Here is a 17,760-nt window from a genome sequence, read left to right on the forward strand (position 1 = left end):
CTATTTTGAGGTACTTTACTTGAGTATTTCCATTTTTTTCTACTTCATACTTCCTCTCCACTACTTTTATTTGATATTTTATTTAGTTACTAGTTACTTTGCTAATTCAGATTATTTTATTGTTTATAGGCTGTTGATTTTGACATTTTACCAATCAGAAATTGTTGTGGGCGAGACAATGTATGAGAGGGTATTTTATTGGCAATCTGACTGAAAAATCACTTCTACCGATAATCGAGAAACCAAAAATGTCTGGGGCTGATAATCGGTCTACCTCTACCATAAGTATGTACAAAATTTCATGGTAATCCATTCAGTGATTCATGAAATATTTCAGTCTAGGCCAGAGCGTTGGACTGACTGTCAGACTGACATTGCCGTCCATAGAGCTGTGCTGCTAGCATGGCTAAGAAAAATCTCAGTTTTTTCTGGCACATGTTGGATGAAGATATGCAGTGATCATTACCATGTTTGCCAACTCATGCCCTATATTGTACCCATTGCTGGTTAACAATTATACTTAATACATTTTTGAAGATGTAGGTAGCATGTGGGAGCATGTGCAGCATGGTGATGCTGAGGTTAGATCTGTCTCCTCACAGCATGAAGGTCCTGGGTTTGAATCCTTTCTGTTTGGAATTTGCATGTTCTCCCCGTGCTTGTGTGGGTTTACTTTGGTTGCTCCAGTTTTCGGTTTCCCCCACCATCAAAACATGCATATTAGGTTAATTCTCCAGGCAGTGCTCCTGACGGAGGATGGGTTAAATGCAGAAGAAAGTTTCAGTACAATTTAGATTGTGTGTGATGAATAACAAATCTTTTTCATCACCATGAGAGCCTTCTGTACTAGATCCTGAATTTGCTGCTCTTATTTAGCCATGCTGTAGGTTCACTGTCATGATTCTGATTCCACGTGATCAATTTCTTTTTTTCTTTTCTTTTTTTCAAGAAAACCTATAGGCAAACATCTATATTTACATCATGCCTCCTGTGATTTGATCAGATGCTAGACAAGCTGCGAGACCGATGGAGCAACACTGGTCTCTGGGAGAAGCTAGAACAACAGAAAACCGTCATCACAGAGCCCCGCGGGGGAGGAAAGGGGGATTTCGACGAACTGCTCCAGACCTACTACGATGCCATCAAATACTGTGAGGAAAGAGGTAAGACTTCACACTGACCTTGGAGCACCTACTGGCCTTGCTATAGTACTGTGAAGCAGCTTGATTGGTGACTTAATGTCTGTAAATTAGTTCCGAAGTACATTAATTTCATCTAGTATTCATCTAGTCTAGTCTCGTAATTTCAATGAATTAATTGATTTGTAACAAGAATGACCCTGACATTATTGTCATTTTTTTATAGAATAGTGCTCACAGTTATTTCTACATCACTCGTCATTTACTGTGTTGATATACACTGTATGTGATTTCTTTGTTATAGATGGTGCACTGCTGATCGCTGTCTGTAGGGGTAAAGTGAGTGAAGGACTAGACTTCACAGATGACAATGCCAGGGCAGTGGTCACCATTGGGATTCCCTTCCCGAATATCAAAGACCTCCAGGTAAAACAAATTACTTGACAAACTCCCAATAACTGGTTTAGATCAGAAGTTCCCAACCAGTGGCCCATGGAACATTTGCTATTGGGCAACTAGTAAACAGAATGATTTTGTAGCCCATCATATATTATTTTGCGATAATTGCCATGAAGTTAAGACAGTCTTTCTTGCAGTTTTTACTCATCACCTCCACGTCACGGCTCAAACAACAGTATAGTGATATTGACTATAACTAAAGTACTGCCCCAATACAAAAAGTAATCAGTCTGTCATCACCATTAGCATTCAGCAGTACATGGAATTAATGAAAGGTCTATAACTGAGTGGTGCCGAGTTTTTTTTTTTCATTCAGTAAGATAAATTGGTTTAGTTTATTAATATGGAGCTATAGCCAGGAGACGGTTAGCTTAACTTAAAGGAGACATATTATGCTCATTTTCCGGTTAATATTTTTATGTTGGGTGACTACTAGAAGAGATTTACTTGCTATAATGCTCTAAAAGCACTTTATCTTTCTAATATTGTCCATTGCTTCAGGGTTGTATTGACCCTCTGTCTGAGACACTAAACAGGCTTCTTATAACAACAAAGCTAATACTCTCTGAGCTGCAGTACAAACACAAAATGCAACATGAAAATCACAATTACCGTCATCAAACCTGCTATTCCTTATTTAGTTGGCTTCAAATGAGGCTTAACAATTCCCACTGTTTCTCTTTATTGTCTCTCAATATTACAACATTAGTCCAACATCACCCCAGACTGGGAGTAGCCAGATTAGCCTAGCAACATGCTAACGTGAGAATCAGCAGGCTGAACCACAAAATAAACAGTAAAATTACATAAAACATGGCAAAACTTCTAGCTTTCAAGTTGGAAGTTGGGTCATAGACAGTCAGTATTGATTTATTCTTCAGCTTGTACAGTTACTGGCCCTTGTTGATAAGTACTGTAGCAGTCAGAGTTAAACAAACAGTCGTCTAGTCCTTGTGAGGACATTTTTTGTTTTTCATCAAAAATAATCAATCCACTGTGTCTTGACATCCTCAGATAGGAGTAGATTAAGACCTTTGTGTTGATTCTTGCTGCTAACAACAGAACAGCTCTTGTGCTTAGCATTGTACTGACCTCGTCTTGTTAAAAATATCTTGTGGTTTCATGCTTACAAATGTTGAAACGCCATAGTCCCTCGTTAAAAGTGTGCTGGTCTGTGCAGCCAACAACAGAGCAGCTGACATAAATGCTATAGCACTAGCGGTTCGACGCTTATAAGAAAAACAGTAGCGTACTTAGTTCTCAAGATGTTGCCAGGGATACAAAGGTAAGTTTGTGGTTTTATGGGGGGTTATGGCAGGGAGCAATGACTTTCTGAAGACTCTGCTCACAGTTGTTTTACCTGGATCAAAACAATTAAATGCTCTGGAATTACCATGAGAACCTTAGTGTTCACTTCTTCATTTTTTGGCCAAGATCAAACATTTTGGATACCATGAACACAAACATATATTTTGCAGACATTCTCACGCACGCACACACAAACCCACATCAAAAAAGAGCCTCTCTTTTTGGTGATCCGTAAAAAAAAATCCCAAAGCGATGTTGCTGTGTCTGCCCCGTCCTTAGCAGATAAAGTTGACCTTTAAGTTTGAGTCTCTCCCCGCCTCCCACCTCTCCTCCCCTTTACTCCTCCACATCCTCCTGTCAGAGCACGATGAAGCTTTCACTAACCTGTTCTGTCAGTGTAGCAAGATGTGTGGGTGATTGAAGCTTCCCAGACCCTTTCACCTTAGCCAGAGCTGTCAGTTTCACCACTGTCAGCTCTCAGGGCATTGCTTCTTCTGTTTTATTTTTTTCTTTGATTCATTTGTTTTTTTAATTTCATTTTCATTTTTAATTACAAAAACATATATGTATGTATGTATGTATGTATGTATGTATGTATGTTTGCTGCAGTGAAGGTCCTGTCAGAGTTCTTACCATGTATGGTTTGACCATATGAGACGCCGGTTTTGTTTCTTTGTTTTTTTGTTTGTTTTTTTTCTTTAGAAGTCTCCGTAAGCTGCATGTGTTCAATGTATTATTATTATTTACTCCCAGGTCAATTAACCTTGCAGTAGTCACAAATATTTATTGCCTCCAGCTTCGATTGGGTCTGATGTGTGTGCCATTTGCTTTTTAATATCTTTACTGCCGTCTCTGTCATGCAGTGCTTGAACATTGTTTGGTTGGCGCTGAGTGTGAAAGAAAGGCTGAAGTTTAAGATATAAAAAAACATTGTCTGTGACTTCTGTGTGGTCTGAGGGTCTGAGCCTAGTCACCTCCCCTGAATGATACTGCCCATGTTCAACTCTCAACAGAGATGAGATAGAAGCACAATGTCTCACTCCTTAGCAACTTCAGTTACTAGCTCCATATTAACGTCTTCTGGTTGTAGGCTGATGAGGTATTTGATTTGCTGCTTTCTACTGTTCCCCTTTTTTCCAGCACATTTGTGATGACAAACGGGACACACAAGGAAATCTTATTACTCCACAGCTGAAAAAAGTCTTCTAAAAATGCAGCAAATTTCCACTTGTTTGACTGAAACTACAGCAGCCAGCTGGGAGAAGTTACTAAGCCTTTTTTTATTTGCTAAATGAAACTACATCTTAGTTGTAAAGATCTCCATTTTCAGTAGCAACCGGTGAGTTTGGGGCTGAGTGCCACAGACAGGGTAGGGAAGTCGGAAAGTATTAAGAGACAGATAAATACCCTGTACTGTTTGTTTGTTTGTTTTTTTACTACTTTATTTACACTTTTAATTCTACAATGATAAGGACATACAAAACATGAATACATTGGTCGAATTAAACACCACAACTGTTCATGTAGCCAGGCAGGTCAGAGTCCCTATGGTCATAGGGTAATATGACAAAGCAAAGAAACACAAATTCTCAAACAAGAGTCTTGTTGCCAAAGCAGGGCGGAGTGATTGACTTCCAGGTCAGGAGAATACGTCTCATGCTAACCAGTCTTTTTCTTGAGACTGCTAAAGGCTCATTTATACTCAACGTTAGATACACATATGATACAATTTGACCTTGACCTTGATATGGATGGAGCCTTCTGTCTGTACTCTGGGTTCATTTTGTCTGTATTTCTGCATGTTTTTTGGAAGCTTAAGGATATGGACCAACAAAGCAGTATCTCTGGTAGTCGTGGGGGGTGATGTAGCCAATAGTTCAAGTGAGACACGACCACAGGACAAGAGGAAGATTGTGGAAAAAATGGCAGAACTTTTTGAGGAAAGGTTATGTGAGTTGTTTTAAACATCTCTTTGATGCTACTATGTGCAGTCACAGAGACAGTCTGTTACCACAGAACAGCTGATAGGAGTTTGGACGGGAATTAAATGCGAGTTGGACAGAGGCAAAGAAATGGTAAACGTCCGTGTAAGACCTCTGAGGGGTCCGACAGCACTCTTTCGTGGTTGTATTGCTTAACATCCATGCCAATGTGAAGGTGGCATGGAAGTATAAGGGCAGTGACGGTTATACAGTTTGAAACGGACATTTCTATTCTCATACATAAAGGGAGCATAAATGAGCTTTAAGTGATGCGGCTGCTTACAGCATTAGATTGTATAAAATTATATTGAGGTATTTTATTCATCTATTTGACACAATACGGCATAAACACAAAAACAAGGCATTAAATTAAAGGTGCACTATGTAGTTTTGGAAAATAAATTCAAACTCAGAAAGGTGACTTTTACAATATCTATAAGGATTAAAAAGGTCATAATAAAAACTTAGTATTCTTTATTTGATATACAGTATTTCCTTAACTAAATAAACAAGCTGACCTCAGAGGGGAGTAAGGTCCCTAGAACGCTAAGTAAAACAGTATGAAATTGTGTTGTCCTGTGATGATGGTGTGTTTATTCCGTTTTTTTTTTAAGGTGTGATAATGAATGAGTGACTATTTTTCTCCTTAATTAAAATTTCTTCCCCAAAATTAAATAGTGCATCTTTAATAAAGGAGAAAATGCATATCATCATAAATAAATTGGCCCGTTCCTTTATTAAAAGTTGTTATACAGTATCACAAAATAGATGTTTTGGTGTAACCCTGCGGCATCATGCAAGTAATGTGCCCGATCTAAAATAAAACAGGATATGAGTGGATGGAGCAGAATACCAGGGGGAGCACTGAGGGAGCCAAAGCTAGTTAGGGCTAAGGTGGAGCTGACCAAGCATGAATTGACTGTGCATTTGTAATGGCATATTCTTTGCTCTACATCAACAGCCTTTGTTTATTCACTACATGTGCTCTGCTCATCAGAGAGCTCACTGTCTCTTACCACATCTTGTCCTAATTGTGGCTGCTTTGGGACCAGGTAGAGCCTTGCCTACCTGGTACCTGGATGGTGGTGACTGCTGACACGTTGACGTTGTGCTTTTAAAGTCACACCAAAGCCTTTCATTTTTTGTGAAGCTCCCTCCTTGACTACCATTAAATACTACATACTTTAAATAAAAATATGAGTGAGAAGATGAGCAGAAATGGATTTCCAGATCAAACAGTTTGGACTGAAGGACCGATATCTTGTACTTCACCTATCATATTACTCTCATCTGAATGGGTCAAGGTTTATTTTATAACCTGGCTCACCAACCATCCACCCAATCAGGGCATGGATGAAAATTTCATCTCCTGGCTCCCTGACCAGTGAAATAAGTGACATAGATTTGAAAGACGGCTAGTGCAGACAAGTGGGAACGAGTGCAAACATAACAGAGACAACTTAAAGTGGAAACAGACAGCTTTCCTGCCCCTAGCGCTTCTAAGTGTATTACTGTTGGTGCCGCTGTCACAAAGACAACTGGATCATTTCGGTTTTTCTCAGAGTAACAACTACCAACAATTTATTCATTTAGTTTATAATGGAGACGTGAAATCAGATAGAAATGGTGCCAGGCTGCCAGCCTGACTGGATTGCCAGTCAGTCTTCATTTCCTGGGAGATTTTGTGCCCCATGGCAGACTAAACAGCACAGTGAAGGCGAGTTTACTGTGAACGAAACTAAACACTTGTCATTTTTCTGTAGCTATTACAGTGTTTAATCAACATTTACTTCATAATGATAGTTAAGGCAACAAACTTGTCTATTGCCAGTTTAAACTGCTGTTGTCTATGTAATGATGTCAAGCTACAGATAGTAAAAATATCAGTCCTCAGAAAACTTCCTCCACCCTATCTTTAAATTTGATTTAAATATGGTTTGTTTGGCTTTTATTCAAGATTAAGCCTCCTAAAGGTATTTATTTTTGACTGTAGAGGTGGTCATGTTATTGTGTGTCAGCCCTTTTCAGACCTAACAGACCATGCTTGTACTATCCTAGACTCTGGTCTCTATTTTCTTTGTTTTACATTTTTCTCTGTCCCTTTTTTGCATCTTAATCCTCAGCTTTGTTCATTTCCCCTTTTCTTCCCTCTAGTTGTCTTTTCCTCCCCCTGTTATCTCCTCTTTCGGTGGCAGAGGCAGTGCGGCCCCCAGAGAAGCCCTGGGGGGCTGTAAAGGTCTTTGAGCTAACCCCTATTACACTGCTGAGAGGATGGGGACACTGACACTAATGACAGTCAAAGCCATGCAGCTAGCCCTTTAGCATACTTAACTATCACAGATACTGCTGCAGTACTCTGTTAGGGAGACAATAGGCTCTTTAAGGGGTCACACACACTCTTTCTCTCTCTCACACGCACATACACACATACAGAATCAAATTTAAAAGTGTATCCACTACTGGATAGCCAATACTGTTACATGGTCTCTTCATGCAATGGTCACTTCCAGTGGAAGAGATTAATGATGCATGCTACTGTATGATTCTATGTTTAAATGCAGTGATCTATATGGTTGTTTTACGAACCAATGTGTTTTTAGACAGCAAAAGGGAATGATGTTGAAACATCTGCAAAGCAACCTTTTTGTTCAAAACCCAGCTCTGCTCATTTGGCTCACTGACCTACACTGTCATATCATTTCTGAAACAGCTCGTTGCTGTTTTTGTGCAATGAGCTTTTGCTCACACCTCTCCATCCTGATTGTGACTAATAAAGTCCTCTGCTGCTACTTCTCTTCCTTCCCTAACTTGTAAAATTTCTGAAAGTTTTCTTTTTTCCTGAAATTGTCACTATGATTGATTACTGCAAAGTGAATGTACTGATCAATCACATTATTGATCAGTCTTTGTCACCTGCTGAGCTGAATCAGAAAGGTCCTAATGCGTCTGCTCTAATGATCAATCTACACGATGGTCTAAACAGCTGCATCAGAAATTAAATACATGGGTTGTTTCATGTATTTCATATGTGGTAGTGGAAACGGATATCACTAAGTAACATTTAACTCCTGGGTACGGCAGACCAGACGTTCTCCGGTAGTAGACCGTTGGACTACAATGTCAGGAAGTGTTGAGATAGGATCGCGCATGCACAGTATGGAGCTTTTTTCTTTCTTTCTCTAACGCCTCAACCGTCAATGCTTAAAGTCCCTAATTTCTTCAGAAGCAGTGGTGGTCTTCATTTCTGCAGAAGCAGTGGGCCTATGCGACACCATTCATTACATTATGATGCAATCCCAAGTTGGTGTTTTTTGGTGTTTTTTTTTTTCAGAACACCAATAGCTGTATTGGTTCTTATTTTAACAGTGTCAATGTATTAGGGGTTATTTTTTTTCACTTACACACTCATATTTACGTGACTTTTTCTTACATTGTCACTTCCATGCACTAGTGCTAACGTGTACACATTTTCTTAAGAGCACACATGGACCCAGACATAATAATTCATTCATTCTACGCCACGCTCACACGGCAGCACCCCATTGCTAGGATAAGAGGTGTAAGCCCAGCTTCTCTCCATTTAAACTACTCCAGCACTTTAGATGCCTGCATGGCTTGCATTCCCAGACAGGCATAACTCTCAGACGCTACAGCCTAAGCACATAGCATGGCATTTTACTGGCCTGTTGTGTTTGTGACAAAGATCAAAGGTTGAACTTGAAAAGTCCTCTGCAGAGAAAGCCCTGCCAAAGGTGGTATTACATTTATGTTGAGTTTTTCCAATGGCATGTTTTACAGTGAACAGTCGCGTCCTGCGTGAGTGAGTCGAACAATAAGTGGCTTTAACAAGCAATAAAAAGACACTTACAACTGATAAGGCATCTCTCTCAGTTTAATGAGGGGCTCAGCAAACCTCTTGCTGCTTCCCTTTATTAAAGACAACCACAAGAGTATTTTAATTCTAAGGCCTGTGAGCACGTAAAATGGCTGGATAAAGGGGATTTTGGAGGAATATTGCAGAGTTTATGGAAATCATCAAGAAGAGACGGCGATGGATGCTGCAGGCAAACTCAAGACACTGTACATATGGCTTTATCATCAGCCACTTAATGAAGGCTATGTTATACATGATCACCACTTGTACTATCCTTGTCGGCACCACAGGCCAGCTTTAGAGAGACGCCTTAGTTGTCATTCTTTTTTATTGATGCATCTTCAACCCTTAAACGATACTTAATACAATACCTAATGTGTTTTTTTTTCTTTTTTGTTTTTTTAATTGTTTTTCATTTAGGGTTAGAAAAGAAGCCAAAGACTAAAAGAACTATCTGATCAAATAATACGACTGTGAATTTAACTGTGCATTCAGTGCCAGCTTCCTGTCCTTTTCAATACCTGGTGCACAATCAGTATTTTGGTTGGTACCAAGGAAGTGTTGAGGTTTGTTATCAGAGCTGGAGTCAAGACCACATAAATCAAGTTTGAAATAAGTCCCGATCTAAGCTAACCTGATGTGCCAGATGGTTTGTTTCACAAAATGGTTTGTTTCACAAAACCATCTGTAAAGGAGCTGTGTAAAACTCTGAGGAAAAGGGCAAAATACTTGGCAGGTGATCGGATGAACCATCTGTCTATCACTGTCTATCCCGGGCTAACTTCAGTCAACTAGATCAACACTAGGAGGACACTACTGCCAGTAGAGCCAATTGGTAAATCAAACTATTACGGAAGTCAGTTGGGAGAAGAGCAGAAATGTCTTTTCCATCAAGAAAAGCCTTTGGTTCAACGTCTGTGTGTTTGGCCACATGTGCATACCTTGAAGCCTGACAAGATGGATTTGCGAGATCACATTATCTCCGAATCCAGCTGCCTTGTAAGGTAAAGTCCAAGCAGTTCACAGATCAAGTCAAGGCAGGGTCCAAAATGGGGGTCAAGTCAGAATAAATGCTGAGTCTTAAACGGCCCAAGACCATCACAAGACAAAGAGCAAAAAACAAAACTGCTCCCATTCAATGTTCACATTGCTGAGGTTTAGACAAGTTGGAATCAGATTACCCAGGAATTAGTCAAAAACCTGCCATACTGAGACAAATTTGTGTCAAAAACCCCACCACATGATCCTTCCAGGTTTATGTCAAAACACCCATGAGACTCTGTCTGAGATTTTTTTTCTTGAGACTAAGACACCATTCATTACTACTCATAATGTATGCATTTTGCAACAGTAGGCCTTAACCTCAACATATAGGTTAAATTCATTAACTTGATCTCTCTGTTCACTGATGTTCCATTTTAATCTTACTCTTTAGAAGAAGATAAGACACTATCAAAGAATAAATAGGATTCTGTGTGTAGCCTTGGTATGAGCTGATCCATGAGCATGTTGGAAAGCAGTGTGATAGTCTGATGCCCTTATGAGTGTGCGTGCACACATACACAGACATGTGGACACTGTCTTCAAGACGCGCCACTCAGCTGTCAGCTCAGCCTTATGTGGCAGATGAGGCGCTCAGCAATCTCAGTGACAGGCACAAGATGTCCCAGACTGCCAGGGGCGTGCACACTGACACTGACGCGTACATACACACACCCTGCGTAAAATGTAGCTCAAACCGATGCGCTCAGCTGCGAATCATGCCTAGTGGTCAAATATATGTTTTTAGGGATGAACAGGTAGCTGTAGAGGACAAGGCCAAAGCAAGCGAGTGATCTCCTGACATTTTAACTAATCCCTTCTAGCTTGTGGTTTCTTGCACATTTGCGAGATTTGCTAGCAGCCAGAATTGGCTTTTTCACATATGCAACCTGTCATGTTAGATTGGACAGTGACATGGTACAGACCAGGGATGTGATGGCTCGAACGCTGAAATGGACTGTGATTGGATTTAGATGACACTGTCGGCTCGAGGCTACTGGCCTTTCTGTCCAAGCTGTGGGTTTAGAAGTAGATTCTTTAACTGCCCTGGTGTCTCATACATTGGCAAACATCTCACCATGAAGCCAGCAGCATTAACAGGACCTTCTGTGACATGACTATATGAGCTGCTTCCCACTGACAGCATGCACTACTTGTAATTATACAGATAAAACCTGTGATTTTAAATCTCCTGACAAGCCTAGGCCTACATTATACAAACTATTAAAGTCTTCCAGTATAAGTGATGAGGTTATTTCATGGTGGCAGGTGTTGCTCAGTTGTTTGCATGCTTAGGTAAGGTGTTATTAGTCATAGACCAACTTTGGGGCGACATTTATGATTTCCTGTGACTCCGCTTGTTTGTTTATGTACACAAGCCCAGACAGGCCACAGCGGCATTGCGTGATGTCGCGCGAGGGAACAGGCTGTACCTGCCACGGCCCCGTGTTTGGTGGCTCAGGGCGTACACATGGTACCTGTCAAAAGCAGTTAAAGCCCCGTTCAGCTGCCTGCCCTGCATGGCATCCCGTCAGACGCCAGCTGAACTTTTCACTTGTCAATTCTGAAAGGTTAGCGCTAAAATCAGCAGCGACAGATGCAAATGGATGGGTGCTTTCTTGGCATTTTTGTGCAGGGATGCTTCATGTCACCTAGACCACCTTGTCTGCCCCCTCCTATCTCCACTCTCCTCTGTCATGGCCTCTCTTTAGCCCCAATGCTCCCCTTTCAAAACAAATCTGTCTATAAGGGCACACATTTAGTAAGTAAACAAGTGTTTATTTCAATATCTTTAGTAGTTCCACGCTAACAAGAAATTTGATAACTATCTTTTCAGCCATTTTGCCTTTTTATTAATAGTGTACAGTAGAGACACAGGGACATAGACAAAGAAGAAGTAGAAGCACATTAACAATTACCAAAATGAATTTTCAGTTTGTTGTTTGTTGATGCCTGAAAATAATTCTCTTTTTTTCTCATCAGCTCCAAAATCTTTTCCCGTCAATTCTCTTAATTTCTACTTTCAAATACCTTCACTCCTAACTCTGAGAACACACACACACACACACACACACACACACACACACACACACACACACACACACACACACTCTCTCTCTCTCTCTCTCTCTCTCTCTCTCTCTCTCTCTCTCTCTCTCTCTCTCTCTCTCTCTCTCTCTCTCTCTCTCTCTCTCTCTCTCTCTCTCTCTCTCTCTCTCTCTCACACACACACACACACACACACACACACACACACACACACACACACACACACAGATGTGCAGACCAATGTAAGTTGAAGCAAGTCCTAAAACATTTAAACATGGTGCAACTTGCCTTCAATATATTACATCCAGTGTTTCCCACATGAGACTGGTGGGTGGACCTTGGACCCTCAAGGGGGGGCCGGGTGCTTTCCATCTTGCATTAGTTCAAAGTTTTAACTAAATCTATACTGAGACTAGTTAATCATTGTCTTGGTATAAAATGACATACGCCTGTGAGGAGTGCCATCACACATCCATCACACCTATATGTTGTCCAGACTGTTCCACACAGATTGCTGCAGGAAAATGTGGGTTTCATTTTGTCACACGCGTATACACATACTCATGTGCGACACAGTTGTCTTATCTGAGCTGCAGTTCATAAACGCTGTTGCCCATTAGTTGTATTTCAGTCTTGCGTTTGTCAGGCACAAAGTCACGGTACACAACCCATGAAGTGACCGGCAAATTAAACACAGCCCAAGGCGTAAAATGTCCAGCTAGGTTAGCAAGACAGACGGACTGCAAGCTTTCACATTAACTTTACGTTACTGTTTTATTTGAGACCACAAGTTTAACTGATAGCTGTTCCCGCATGTCTTTCCCATTGTTTTTTTTTTTCTTCTTCTTTTCATGACCAGGATAGTCCTACTGCCTTAAAGTCGTAAACATTGACACCTTCTTTGAGACGAGAGGAGGCGGTTTAATTTGCAAGGCCTCGGACTTGTGTGTGCGTGTGAGTGTGAGTGTGAGTGTGTGTACATACAGCAAGGGGTGGACTGAGCAAGGTGACTAACTGGGAGAGAAAGAGGTTTTGCTAAAGAAAAGGTGGTAAATCATGTTAGAAATCTTAAAACTATTATGAGAAGTTAAAAATAGTTTCAGTTCATTGAGAAACTATGGCAGGGCAAATTAGTCTGGCAGGCCACTACAGTCTAGGTAATTAATGGGAAACACTGAATCAGTTTTATTCTCTGAATGTTTTTCATTATCTTGGCTACATCACTTCGTAATGTCATGATTCTCAAACAATGATGGTAATGTTGTATTATGTAATAAGCATTCCTGTTATATGCTTATTAGTCACATACTAAATGAACCAGAAACAGGCACCACCCGATGAATACAAGACAACTGAATAACTGATAACTGACATTTGGCATATAAAGCACATTGAACTGGAAAATAGTTTGATTTTAATGGACATGCATCCAGTCACTGTCCCATAGACACTGAATCATCTTTTAATAAACTGGCCTGTGGTTTCAGGTGGAACTGAAGATGAAGTACAATGACCAGCACTGCAAGTCCAGAGGTCTCCTCCCAGGCCATCGTTGGTACGAGATCCAGGCCTACAGAGCTCTAAACCAGGCCCTGGGGAGGTAAATGTGTCTCCTACAGCTCGAGTGTTATGTGAGATTCACTTGTCATTTATACTCAAACCTTCAAACTTAATTTTACAGGTGCATCCGCCACAAGAATGACTGGGGCGCCTTAATTCTAGTAGATGACCGTTACAGGAATAATCCCAACAAGTACATCACAGGTACTGAATACAGTCTTCGAACACTGGCTGACTTCATTTGTCAGCCTCTCACCTTGAACACTAGATGGCAATAGTTATCCACTCTAAGATAACTATTACAGTGTTTGGTAGTATTTATCTCTGATGTGTGTGTCTGTGTATAATTCAGGTCTGTCTAAGTGGGTCCGCCAGCTCGTCCAGCATCATGACACCTTCAGCAATGCCATGCAGTCTCTGGTAGCTTTCTGTCAGGTGCAACAGAAGGTGGAGGTGCGCCCTGCAGACAGTCAGAGCCCCAGCTCTTCTGTCTCCTCTCCCAACAGTCACTTGCCAGTAACTGTAGAGGAACAGGGTCTATCCAAGGCCTCAGAACTTCAGATGGCCAGCTCCTATGTCAAACCGCCTGAACCCCAGCCGGACACAAGCCCCTTGACCTCCAGTTTTTTTTCTCTTACACAGTCGAAAGCTGAACAAAATGGAAAAGCAGGTGAGCTAGAATGAAGTACTGAAAGAAGAGTTTTTTGTGCTGCAAGGTTAACATATCTCTCTAGTCTTATCCAAGACCCACCAAAAACAACAGTTGTATATTTTGAAATAATAATTTTATAAACTTGTCCATACCCTCTCTAATAAGGTCTATTTGATAATGTTACTCTTGAATTGGTGATAGAAGGTTTGAATCTGCCATATTACAAAAGCTTTATCTTTATAGTGAAATAATTGGGACAAGCTTTTTTTTTACATTGTGTGCCTATGTATTTTCATGATTTTGTAAAAAAATAAAATGGCCTATAATAATATTTAACACTTTGTTCAGATACAGGGAACAAGAGTGTACAAGCTGTAACCTGTGAATTCCTTGAACCCAATGAAAATGGGCTCAGAAGGAATTACAGCAAGATAGAAAACCTTCAAGTCAACACTGTACAAATACCTACCTATGAAATAACACCACTGAATTCAATATTGCAGCCAGTGAAAAGTATGAAAAATTAGCTATTTTCAAAAAAATATTAAATGATGAAAGAGTAATTTAACATCCTTTATGTATGTCTGCAATTAATACTATCATCTGACTCAAAAAGTTTCAAGGCAATTAAAATAATCCTTTTTCAGCTCTGAATCTATTTTTAGCAAAATATGTGGCACTTTTATGCAGGACCAAACAACCTCTCGGTGTGATGGAACTATATTCATATTACACAGAATCAAGCTCTGGTTGCAAGAAAGTGAAAACTAGTTGAGGTATGCATTTTTTTACAAGAAAGATTCTTTGTTTGGGTAAAAAATATTTATTGTTCTAGATTTGATTCCTATAAACATTCTGCAACAACAGTTTAAATGAATACATGTTGCTAAGTATCCTTAGGGTTTCTTGGATGTTCAGGTCAAATTTCAGCCCTGTACAGTGGGAAATAAGTAGTTGGTGAGACTCAGAATACACATACAAAGAATAGGAAAAACAAAGTGAAACTTTAACTAAAATTGTATGCAGACTACAGATAAAGGATTTTGCAAGGTCTATTTAATAGAAGTTTTTACATGAATTTCCAAGAAAATTCATAACATGAACTTGGAGGGTCTAGGTGAGATGGTGCAGAGTGACCCTCAAAATAAATTAAAGTGTTTGTGTTTATGATAATAAAATAACATGTCACCCAGTGCAACATTGTGCTCACTCTGATTTGACACTGCTTACATTCCTAAGGAGGGAAAATACAATTCTAAAATCTGCTTTCATTCTATTTAATTCATGATAGTGATGTGATAAAGTTGTCCCTGTTACTCTAAAGTGGGTAAAGGTTAGCTAAATAAGTGTATCAAGATATTAACCGATAGAATGAAACTGTTCCCGTTTGTGGGACCTATGCTTTTATTTTTCTTTCTTCATAAATTATGACATTTTAAGCAACACCATTTTTAAAAGACAGTAATCAGAAGGTGTTTCATTTTTGTGCTCAGGGATGTATGAGCATGACATCACTACAAGAAAATATGTTGAGGTGACGTGTTTGCACATCGCTTTGGCGAGCACCCATTGTCTCGGGGGTCATGACAAGGTTGAGCTGTTAGCCCAGTTGAATTCGGTTTGGTGGACAGGGATGGTAGCGGAGCAGTAGCACAGACCCCCACCCCTCATAGTTGGGGGTAGACGTTGGGGGCGGGGGCCATGGGATCAGTTGAGTGGCTTGCCTCATTACTGTAAGGTCTTTTGCGTGCCTGAGTGGCGCTGGAGCGAGCTGATGAGCAGATGTTGGACTGTTGCTTTTAATTAAATCCCCTTGACCTTTGTTTGGGTTATATTGAGCGTAAGCCCACATTTATATCTTTTTTATAAAACAGCCTTGACACTCTGAATACCATTCTCATTTCATGGTGAGACCTAGAGGTTTCTTTGTTATTCTTGATATGTTTGCTCTATGGTCTTTGTCAGATTTCAGTTCTGTGCTGGTATTAGGTTAATAAATATCCCTGTTTTGTTTTCTTGATGCAGAATGTTTGAAGACAATGCACCGTCCCCCAGCAGAGCCTTTATCGCATCAAAAAAGAACAGCGCAGCCTCTGTACCACATTTTCACCTCCAGCCCCATCAGCACCCGTTTCAAGAAGCCGATCTTTAAAGAAACAGCACCCAGTAACTCCAGTCAACACGTGGAAACATCTAATCATTCTGAGCATAGGGACAAACGGCAGATCTCCTCACCACAGAAGACTGAGGCTGCTTGTCTTAAACAAGGGGGCCCAGATAGTTTCAGTGAGACCCAAGTGGAACCACTCAATATGGCTCTGGAGCCTTCTGCAGTAACAACCCCTCCAAGCTGTGAAAGTGAACCACCCTCAGCAGACAATCCAAATGAAGACGAAGAGGATGAGGACCAGACTGTCTTCTATACTCCAGAACTTTTCGAGAGCGAAGGCAGCCCACAGGCAGAGACCAAGTCACCTCCTAGGGTGGAGAGCCCTGACCTGCTGTCAGGGGAACTTTTTGGCTCTGAGCAGGCCCAGCGACAAACGTCTGCTTTTGATGGACAGAGTGCCATTTCAGTCAGTAAGGAGAGCACAGGGCTGTCACAGGGACAGGAAGAAGAAATTAGAGGACAAAAGCAAGGTGAGGAGGGGGAGCAGTTGGATAACCAGAGCAGGCAGACGGTCAATAGGCTACGTAGACTGTCCAGGTCCAGGCAGAAAGCTCCCTCAACCCCAACAGGTAACTAACAACCAGGGAACAAAACAGAATGTGTTGTATGTTCAATGCACATTATGCTGGCAAGAGGTTTTCCACCAAATATTAGCAGCAGATCGATATTGAAACCAATTGCAAGGCAATGTAAAATGTCATATTCAGTTCATACTGCATACTTTTTTATTTCATTTCCTGCTTCACGGTTCATCATGCCGAATTTCCTAAACACTATGTTGTATAGATTCTAAGTGATTCATCAGACAACTAACCCACACACTCTTACTATGCACACAGTAGATGATGAGGCTCAGCCATCTCAGATCAGCTGCTTATGTAGTGTGACAGCACATCTTATTAAGGCCATTAAGCCTGTTCTCAGCTAAAAAACAAATAACTAACCAACAGGATTGAAAGTGCTGCTGATTAAAGGTTCATTTTAACTAATCATTAAAATACAAAACCAAAAACTCATTTGTTCTCTGTAGAAGAAGGTAATCATTCAGTTCTGTTTTAATGATGTGTCTGTTGGTTATGGGTGAGGAATGGACATGCTTTAGACATGCCTGATTTACCCTAAGGAAGAGACATTAATTTTTTCAATTTCAATTCCAATTTTGTAATTATGTGCTGTAAACTTGGTATGATGGTAGTTGTGTGTGGATACACGTCTTTCAGTGCAAGCATCCATATGAATTCTGTTAAGAACTTTGTTAATTAAATTAAATGTAATTTCACTGATATTCTCTCATCCTTTTTCCTGAAATGTTTATTTTCTTTAAAAACATTGACATGTTTCAATATATATATATACTATATATATATATATATACTAATATATACTAATATATATATATATAGATATATAGTTTTTTATTAGTTTTTTTTTCTTGAAATACAAATTCACAAAAACATGAGCAACTCATTGACACAACCCACGCTAGCTCCTACCTCCTAGCTCCTAACATTAACAGAGGAAAAGCA

The 17,760-nt window shown here is 40.2% G+C and overlaps 1 protein-coding gene across 3 annotated transcripts in view; it reads left to right on the top strand.

The window, feature by feature from the left end:
• The window catches only part of brip1 (BRCA1 interacting helicase 1), a 53,816-nt gene extending 36,297 nt beyond the window's left edge, over window positions 1-17,519 (top strand). For all 3 annotated transcript variants that reach the window (XM_073480683.1, XM_073480700.1, XM_073480691.1), the window contains exons 15-20: window positions 1,004-1,163; window positions 1,444-1,565; window positions 13,340-13,452; window positions 13,534-13,616; window positions 13,765-14,082; window positions 16,090-17,519. In XM_073480683.1, the coding sequence (XP_073336784.1) occupies window positions 1,004-1,163; window positions 1,444-1,565; window positions 13,340-13,452; window positions 13,534-13,616; window positions 13,765-14,082; window positions 16,090-16,811 (1,518 nt within the window). In that variant the 3' untranslated portion in view covers window positions 16,812-17,519. The remainder of the gene's footprint in view (window positions 1-1,003; window positions 1,164-1,443; window positions 1,566-13,339; window positions 13,453-13,533; window positions 13,617-13,764; window positions 14,083-16,089) is intronic.
• Window positions 17,520-17,760: the final 241 nt, after the last annotated feature.

The sequence above is a fragment of the Pagrus major genome, chromosome 2 (genome assembly GCF_040436345.1).
Source record: "Pagrus major chromosome 2, Pma_NU_1.0".
Taxonomy (NCBI): Eukaryota; Metazoa; Chordata; class Actinopteri; order Spariformes; family Sparidae; genus Pagrus; species Pagrus major.